This window comes from Mus musculus, chromosome 7, assembly GCF_000001635.26.
Source record: "Mus musculus strain C57BL/6J chromosome 7, GRCm38.p6 C57BL/6J".
Taxonomy (NCBI): Eukaryota; Metazoa; Chordata; class Mammalia; order Rodentia; family Muridae; genus Mus; species Mus musculus.
The window spans coordinates 145,314,835-145,324,291 of NC_000073.6; the positions used below are offsets into that span (position 1 = coordinate 145,314,835).

Sequence of the window (9,457 nt, forward strand, 5' to 3'; positions counted from 1 at the left end):
ATTGAGAAGGGAGAGGCTACCAGGATGATGCCAGAAGGAGTGGTCCTTGCTAGAATCCTCAAAAGCCCCCAGTATCAAAGGAATCTGGGTGGGGCAGGAGAGGGCCATACTGGGGAGGCCCATTAGTCTTCAGCTAGGCTCCTGTGGGCGCAGGTCTCCACAGGGTGGACGGGCATCTTTCCGGCACTTATATCTAGGATTCCTTCTCACACTTCTGAAAGGAAGCCAAGGTCCTTGAGGGGGGTCCCCCAAATCAAGGGTTCTATGTGGCTGGGAGCAGTAGAGACAGACAGGACCATCCTTGCTTAGTGGAAGAGACACTGAGTCAGGACCTGCAGAAGCAGCTGAGAAGCCCAGGCCTCACGGTGCTGCTGGAAACACTTCTAGGGATCACAGCCAAGAGGGATCACCATCTTTGCGGAAGGACAGATTGGCACACTCAGGAGCAGGTGAGAGGCTTGTTTCTTTTTACAGTCTGGGTGAAAGTAGAAGGGTATAGCACAGTTCAAGACCTGCTAGAATCAGGTGAGATCTTGCAGCTCCGTAACCTAGGCAGGTATCTCCTCTCCAAGTGGGAATTTTAAAACCAGTTCATGAGCAGGTAAAGCGGTGGTTTTCAACTTTCCTAATGCTGTGACCCTTTAATACAATTTCTCATGTTGTGGTGACACAACCATAAAGTTTATTGCTAGTTCATAATGGAAATGTTGGTACTGTTATGAATTGTAATGTAAATAAAAAGAAAAATAAAAAGGAAGAGACGAGGCAAGGCACACAGTCCCTCAGATAGCATGCTTGCCTGGCGCGCTCAAAGCCTTGGGTGCCATCCCAGCCTTACAAAACCTGGGCATGGTGGTCCGCAGCCCCAAAGGGGCTGAGACACATAGTGAGAATGGTGTAAAATGGGGCTCAGCCTGGCAGATCAGAGAGGTAACTGCAGATCAAGGCCAAGGGCAGGAAGAGCAAGGCACCAGGCCAAGGAAGAGACAGACATGGAAGTCCATGAAGCTTGGCCTGACAACTTGAATTCACAAGGCAGAAGGAGAGAGAACAGACTTCAACACGTTGTCCTCTAACCACTGCATAAGGTTATCCAGGGCACTGAGGCTGCATTAGCAGTCACCTGTCCCTTTCTAGACATGTTTCAAGTGCAAAGAGAAATGGACAACAGGATACTGGGAACAAGATTCACATGACTGTTACAGAATTGGACGTTAAGGCTGACAGCCAGTCCCCAAGTAAGTCTCCTTACTCACCAGTGACAAAGAAGGCAGAGCTAGCTTAGCATGTTCTCAGTTCCCCCACCCTCTGCACACACACACACACACACACACACACACACACACACACACACACACACACACACACAGAGAGAGAGAGAGAGAGAGAGAGAGAGAGAGAGAGAGAATAATGAACTCTAAACTCAATTTCATTTTTGGATCCTAAGGCTATGAATGGAGAAAATACTGTTGTTTGTTTTGAAATTGCCCAGGTTAGACTCTCAATGTAGCAGAGGATGACCCTCTGGACTGCACTTTCTAAGTGCTAGGATGACAGCTGTGGACCACCATGCCCAGGTTTAGTAAGGCTGGGATGGCACCCAAGGCTTTGAGCACGCCAGGCTTTCTTCCTCTTTCTCTTTCCACTTTCCTTTCTTTCTTTTTGGTTTTTTATTTTGTTTTGTTTTATTCTTTGAGGCAAGGTCTGGCTATGTAACCCAGGCTTGGAACTCCATATGGAGCCCATGGCTAGTCTCAAACTAGTGATCCTCCTGCCTTGCAAGTTTTAGGACTACGAGCATGTACCATCATACCAAGTATGGATCAAACCTAGAACTTCCTGCATGCTGGTAATTGCTCTGCCAGCTAATCATGTCCCCAGCTCAAGAAATATATGCCTTCAACAGATATTTATTTGTTTGTTTATTATGATCCACGAACATACTTTTAAAATCAGAAATAGTTTCAGGAAAGCTTCACCCATCGTTTCTCAGTAATAGTTGCCTGAAGAAAACAGGAACAAGGCCAACACCAGTGGACATGAAAAGGAACATGGCCCACCTCTAGGCTAAGAACTACAGGCATCTAAGGGATGCTGGAAGCAAGAAGAGCAGTCTCCCCCAGGAGGCACTCACTAATGGGTACCCGATACCAAGTGTTTAGATCCCAACTTACATGCAAATACACCAAACAGATGAGAGAGAGAGAGAGAGAGAGAGAGAGAGAGAGAGAGAGAGAGAGAGAGAGAGAGAACTAAAGAGGGGGCCAGGAAAAAACCTAGAAATGTTTATTTTAAGCTCAATACAATAGCTGGGGAATAGAAACACATGAACAGACATTGCACTCATTTCTGAAGGAAAGCTCAAGGCTGTCAGAGCCAAGGGACAGAGCTGAAGGGACCATTTCTATGTCAGAAGGCCAAATATCCCAGGGACTTGGGTGACATTTTCAAGGCACAAGCAGTATCCTGTCCCCCTTGTCAGGAGTATCTCCCCGGAGGTATGTTCACCCTCTGTTGGAGAGCGAGGCAGCTGCTCACCTGGGTCATGATGCTTGTTGGCTCTGCTGGGGAACAGAGAGCAAGCCTCGGGTTCTTAGAGGAATCCCAAAGTTAGCCTAAAGGCCCCCCAAAAATAAGTGATGCAGGGTTCCAAAAGAACCCAGCAGGTACTTAGCAATAAAATTCTGAGTATTCTGCACACACAGCACAGGTCCTGGCTGTGACCTAGGAAGGGAAGGCCACTGAGGGGGGCTCTAGCCGCTCTCAGGTCCTCAGTGTGCCTGCTGTCGAGCTCAGTGGTGAGTGCATATTCTCCTCTCCCATGTTCAGGGTTAACTGCCAGCGGCACAGCTGCATGGCTGAGACAAGTGTGGCATTCTGCTTTTGGCAGCATGTGCTCTCTGTGGTTGCTGTAACAGTGACCACTGTTGAATGGCTTCAAAGAGAGAATCTGAAGGCTGGGCCAGTGGGATGGCTCCAGGCCTAAAGGCACTTGCTGCAAAGCCTGACAACTTGAGTTTAACTCTAGAATTTACATAGTCGAAGGAGAGAACAGACTTCAACACATTGTCCACATAACTGCTAAGGCATGTGCATGTTAGCGAGCACTTGCATGCATACACACACACACATACAAACACACACAAACACACACACATACACACACAAACACATACACACACACACACACACACATACAAACACACATACACACACACACACACACACACACATGCATGTTCTAGCACATAAAAATAAACAAACAAATAACTGAAATAAAAACAAAAAATTTAAGTTTACCCTCAGCTACACAGGGAGTTTGAGGCTAGCCTGGGCTACATGAGACCCTGTCCCAGAAACAAAACAAAAACTGTCTGTTTTGGTTCAGATACAGGTTCCCCTCTCTCCAAAGCCCCTTTCTTTCCTTGGTCCCATCTTGGCTTCCTTTCCATCTTTTTTGATAAGACCATGCTAGGAAAGGGCAGGGAATTCCCCCCACCTGGTGTCCCAACCAACATTGTGGAAGGAGAGAACCATCCCCAGGTGCCCCACCCCCACCCCAAGAAGAAAACAGTTGAATGTAAGAGAAAGAGATGTCTTGAAAAACAAACACCTGACAAAATAATAATGAAAACAAGCAAATAAAAATGGCAGAAAATTGTAGTTTTAAAAAATTATGAAGACCGGGGCTGAAGAGATGATTCAGAGGTTAAGAGCACTGACTGCTCTTCCAGAGGTCCTGAGTCAATTCCCAGCAACCATCTGTAATGGGATTTCATGTGTCTGAAGACAGCTACAGTGTACTCCTACACATTAAATAAATAAATAAATAAATAAATAAATAAATAAATAAATAAATATTTTTTAAAAGTATGAAAAGCTGGAAATGGTGTGTATGCCTTTGATCCTAGCACTCAGTAGGAAGAGATAAACCAATTCCTGTGAGTTTGAGGCCAGCCTGGTCTATGTAGTGAGTTCCAAACCAGCCATGGCTACATAGTGAGACCCAGCCTCAAAAGTAAAATAAAATAAAATAAAATAAAATAAAATAAAATAAAATAAAATAAAATAAAATAAAAGATGGTACTGGGGCTGGAGAGATACCTTTGTGGTTAAGAGTGCTTCCTGCTCTTGCGGACCTGAGTTCAGTTCCCAGCACCCATGCCAGGTGACTCACAACCATTTGTAACTCCAGTTTGAGGGACTCTGACACCATCTTTCTGGCATCTATAGGCACCTACAGATATGTAATACACACACTGAGGTACATGAACAGAAAAGGAAAAATAAATCATTTGCCAGGCATGGTGGTGCACGCCTTTAATCCCAGCACTCAGGAGTCAGAGGTAGGTGGGTCTCTGAGTTCAAGTCCATCCAGCCTGATCTCGAGTTCCAGGTTAGCCAGGGCTACACAAAGAAACCTGGAGAGAGGGAGAGAGGGGGAGGGGGGAGAGGGGGAGGGGGGAGAGGGGGAGGGGGAGAGAGGAGAGAGAGAGAGAGAGAGAGAGAGAGAGAGAGAGAGAGAGAGAGAGAGAGAGAGAGAGATTGCAGTGAATTTTATACTGACAAGCAGGGACCCAGAAGGCAGGAAAACTTTTATATTAACACATTACACTACATAGTGGTGCTCAAGAAGCTGGGTGAATGCCTGACTAGACCTGAAACAAGAACAGTTGGATTTGGAGCTCTGTTTTGGAGCTCTGAAGTCCAGCCACACGTACACAGAAATACCAGACAGATGGTTTTACCTTCTGCCAAGCCTACGAAGAAAGTGGATCTCACAGGATACAAACTGTTCTGGAAGGTGGAGGAGCAGCCACAGCTCCAAGGCTGTGGTTTTACAACCACAATAACAACAGACAGAAGCAGCAGCAGGAGTGGAGCCACACACTGGAGAGCTTTATCTCTGAACAAGGACGAAGGTGCTTGGAACAAGAGCAGGTCATACATGCTGCCTTCTCAGCCAGTGGGAAGCTGAGGCAGGGGGATCAGGGGTTCTAAACCAGCCTGGGTTCCATGACACCCTGTCTCACAAAAACAAAAACAAAAAACATATCACACTAGGTAAAAGAAGAGGAGGAGGAAAAGGGGTGAGAGAGGTGGACTGGAGAGATGCTTCTGTGGTTTAGAGCACTTGCTGTTCCTGCAGAGGACCTGGCTTTGGTCCCCAGCACCCACTTGGCAGCTCACAGCAATAATTCCAGTTCCAGGAAATGTGACATCCTCTTCGAACCAACATGGGCACTGCATGTGTCTGGTACACACATACATGCAGGCAAAACATCCATGTCCTTAAAAAAATAAAAGAATTTTTAAAATGAAGAAACTAGATCGGGTATGCTGTAATCCTAACTCTTGGGATGCTGAGGCAGGAGGATCAGGAATTCAAGTGCATCCTTAGCTACATTGGGAATTTGAAGCCAGTCTGGGCTACATGAGACCCTGTCTCAAAAAAAAAGAAAAAGAAAAAGAAAAAGAAAAAGAAAAAGAAAAAGAAAAAGAAAAAGAAAAAGAAAAAGAAAAAGAAAAAGAAAAAGAAGAAAGAAAGAAAGAAAGAAAGAAAGAAAGAAAGAAAGAAAGAAAGAAAGAAAGAAAGAAAGAAAGAAAGGAAAAGAAAAGGAAGGCAGGGAGGAAGGGAGGGAGGGAGGAGGGAGGGAGGGAGGGAGGAGGGGGGAGGGAGGGAGGAAGGAAGGGAGGGAGGAAGGAAGGAAGGAAGGAAGGAAGGAAGGAAGGAAGGAAGGAAGGAAGGAAGGAAGGAAGGAAGAGAACCAGGTGGTGGTGGCACACTCCTTTAATCCCAGCACACAGATGGCAGAGGCAGGAGGATCTCTGAGTTCAAGTCCAGCCTGGTCTACATAATGAGTTTGAGACCATAACTGCCAAAAGAGCTCTGATTGGCTGGCCTCCATCCAGGCCAAGCTATTAAAAAAGCCATCTGAGACACTTGGTATGTAGAACACCACTTAAAATACCAGGAATGAAATATCCAGTATATGCATGAACCTGATTGGATGCTCCTACCCCCCCTAATCTGTTTTTGTTTTGTTTTGTTTTTTTGTTTTTTGGGTATTTTTGTTGTTGTTGTTGTTGTTGTTTGGGTTTTTTTTTTTTTTTTTTTGTATAGCCCTGGCTGTCCTGGAACTCACTTTGTAGACCAGACTGGCCTCAAACTCAGAATTCTGCCTGCCTCTTTGGGATTAAAGGCGTGCGCCACCACGCCCAGCTTGGTTTTTGGTTTTTGTTTTGTCTTAAAGTATTCTGTTTTGCCCTCTGGTAACAGACACGTTTTGGGTCTCAAACCCAACCATCTTCCTGGTATATTAGCCTCAGAGTAAAGATACTTTTTGCCGACTTGAACTTGGTTTCATGGCAGATTATTCCCAAATTCTTGGACTCTAACAGAAGAAAAAGAAAGAAAATACAAAGAAACTCGAGCTGGCAGAGAGGTGGAGTGTATGTAGCAGGTCAGTGCCTGGTCCTGTGGTAGATTCAGGCACAGTGGGAGCCCCACTAGTTCATAACACAGAATTTAACATGGGTTCTTCTTCCACCCATAGGAATGAACTCCACTCTTGACAGCAGCCCAGCTCCAGGTCTGACCATCAGTCCCACCATGGACCTTGTGACCTGGATCTACTTTTCAGTGACATTCCTCGCCATGGCCACGTGTGTGGGGGGGATGGCAGGCAACTCATTGGTGATTTGGCTCCTGAGCTGCAATGGCATGCAGAGGTCTCCCTTCTGTGTCTATGTGCTCAACCTGGCGGTGGCTGACTTCCTCTTCTTATTCTGCATGGCCTCCATGCTCAGCCTGGAAACAGGGCCCCTGCTCATAGTCAACATTTCTGCCAAAATCTATGAAGGGATGAGGAGAATCAAGTACTTTGCCTATACAGCAGGCCTGAGCCTGCTGACAGCCATCAGCACCCAGCGCTGCCTCTCCGTGCTTTTCCCCATCTGGTATAAGTGCCACCGGCCCCGGCACCTGTCATCAGTGGTATCTGGTGCACTCTGGGCACTGGCCTTCCTGATGAACTTCCTGGCTTCTTTCTTCTGCGTCCAATTCTGGCATCCCAACAAACACCAGTGCTTCAAGGTGGACATTGTTTTCAACAGTCTTATCCTGGGGATCTTCATGCCGGTCATGATCCTGACCAGCACCATCCTCTTCATCCGGGTGCGGAAGAACAGCCTGATGCAGAGACGGCGGCCCCGGCGGCTGTACGTGGTCATCCTGACTTCCATCCTTGTCTTCCTCACCTGTTCTCTGCCCTTGGGCATCAACTGGTTCTTACTCTACTGGGTGGATGTGAAACGGGATGTGAGGCTACTTTATAGCTGCGTATCACGCTTCTCTTCGTCTTTGAGCAGCAGTGCCAACCCGGTCATTTACTTCCTCGTGGGCAGCCAGAAGAGCCACCGGCTGCAGGAGTCCCTGGGTGCTGTGCTGGGGCGGGCACTGCGGGATGAGCCTGAGCCAGAGGGCAGAGAGACGCCATCCACGTGTACTAATGATGGGGTCTGAAGGGAGCCCAACCAGGAACTCCTCCAAAGCCCCACCCAGCCCTTCCCTAAAAGTACCCAGCAAGCCTGCAATGCAAAGGCCTTGCACCTCAAAATGTTTGGGTCACGTTCCTCTCTGCCAGGGAGGGTTCACCACTATCACCTTGTGTTCCTAATCTAAACTAAGAGGTGAGGCAATATATCTTTCTGTTTTACCTGTTTAGACACAGATCCTAACTTTGGGTCCCATCATGGGCAAGGCTGTCTGGGAAATGGAGTTTCCCAATGGATAGAGCATCTCATGCAGGTTGAAACGGTTTTTCCCACCCCCCTTGTCTCCCTGAGATGGCATCTGTCCTAGTTTCATTTCTGTTGCTGTAACAGGTTCCCTGACAAAAGGTATCACAGGGGAAGAAGCTGTTTACTTGGCTCACAACTACAGATCATGACCCATCATTTCAGGGAAGTCAAGGCATAAATGTAAGCAGCTAGTGACATCACACACAAAGTCAAGAACAGAAAGAGCACAAATGCATAGGTCCATCCCCTGCTTGCTTGCTCTCAGCTAGCTTATTACATCCTCTCTTATTCTGCTCACAATTATCTGCCTAGGGAATAGTGTTGCCCACAGCGGGCTGGGGCTTCCTGTGTCAATCGACAGTCAAGACAATCCCTCATAGACACGCTTACAAGCTAACCTCAATTCCTCATTGAGGCTCCTTTCATCCCAAGTGATTCTAGGTTGTGTCAAGTTGACAGTTAAAGCTAAACAGCTTAGCATATTGGACCTGGGGATATACTGGTAACATCATTTAGTGCACAAAGTAGTGTCTCTGATGCACATATCACCGCACCTGCAGCACATTGTGTGACTTTTCCTGGCATGACATGACACGCATCCCAGATAGGGCACCAATGAAGACCAAGGAACAATCCCATCCAATCACAGTCTGATGAAACAATTAACACACAGAAGTGTGGTCCAGGGGTTACTTATAGAGATGTAGTTCAGCATTACTTACAGAAATGTAGGTGACCCTAAAACAGACATGTCACTGATAAGTTTCTCCCCAGCATGGATGACCATTTCCAGAGGTTCTGTAGATGAAGTGCTCCCCTTACTTAACCTACCCTTCTCTTACTAGCACCTCCCTAAACCATGACAAGTGAAGTGGGGTTACATGCATCCAAGAGGAGGTACAAGAGAAAGGGAGAGAAGTCTCTAACCCTTACCACCCTCCTTTCCTAAGGGAATTCCTGCAGGCTTCATTCTGAAAGTCTCTGGTGCGAAATCTGAGCTGCTATCTCACTGTCCTCATCCTCCACCTGATCCCTGACCCACCCTCGGGCCCTGACTTGGCCTGTGGGGTTCTTTTGTACCCCTTGTCCCCTGAGACATCTGTGCCAGTTAACCTTGTGACAGGAGAGGGCAGAAACACGGTGAGCCAGAGGTTGGGAAGAGAGAGGGACAGCACAGAAAGAGGTTGCTGAACAGGCAAAGCTCTGCAGGAGGCAGGCACAGCATGGAGCCTGAGTCAATAGCCTTGCGTTCCTGCTTCAGGCCAGCTCCTAGAAGATCTGGAGGCTTCTGCACAAGCCAGTGTGTCATGCTCAAGGTGACAGAGATGCTGGTCACCCCACTGTGTGTACATATATCAAAATTACACCTTGGACCCTATAAACCTGCATGATTCTTACATGTTAATAGTAAATAGTAACAATAAAAAGAAAGAAAGAAAGAAAGAAAGAAAGAAAGAAAGAAAGAAAGAAAGAAAGAAAGAAAGAAAGAAAGAAAGAAAGAAAGAAAGAAAGAAAGAAGAAGAAAGATGTTTGTGTTTCTGGCTCTGGTCTCTGAATCCTGGACTTCGCCTTTGACTCTATTCCGTGAACAGTTTTGAATCACCTGCCCTCCACCTGAAGGTCACCTCAGAGATCGCATCAGCCCAGCCTATGA

The 9,457-nt window shown here is 46.8% G+C and overlaps 1 protein-coding gene across 1 annotated transcript; it reads left to right on the forward strand.

The window, feature by feature from the left end:
- On the forward strand, positions 1-9,225 carry Mrgprd (MAS-related GPR, member D). Its single transcript, NM_203490.4, has 2 exons — positions 1-449; positions 6,558-9,225. The coding sequence occupies exon 2, from the start codon at positions 6,560-6,562 to the stop codon at positions 7,523-7,525; it is 966 nt and encodes a 321-aa protein (NP_987075.1). The 5' UTR covers positions 1-449; positions 6,558-6,559; the 3' UTR covers positions 7,526-9,225.
- The last annotated feature ends 232 nt before the right edge of the window (positions 9,226-9,457 follow it).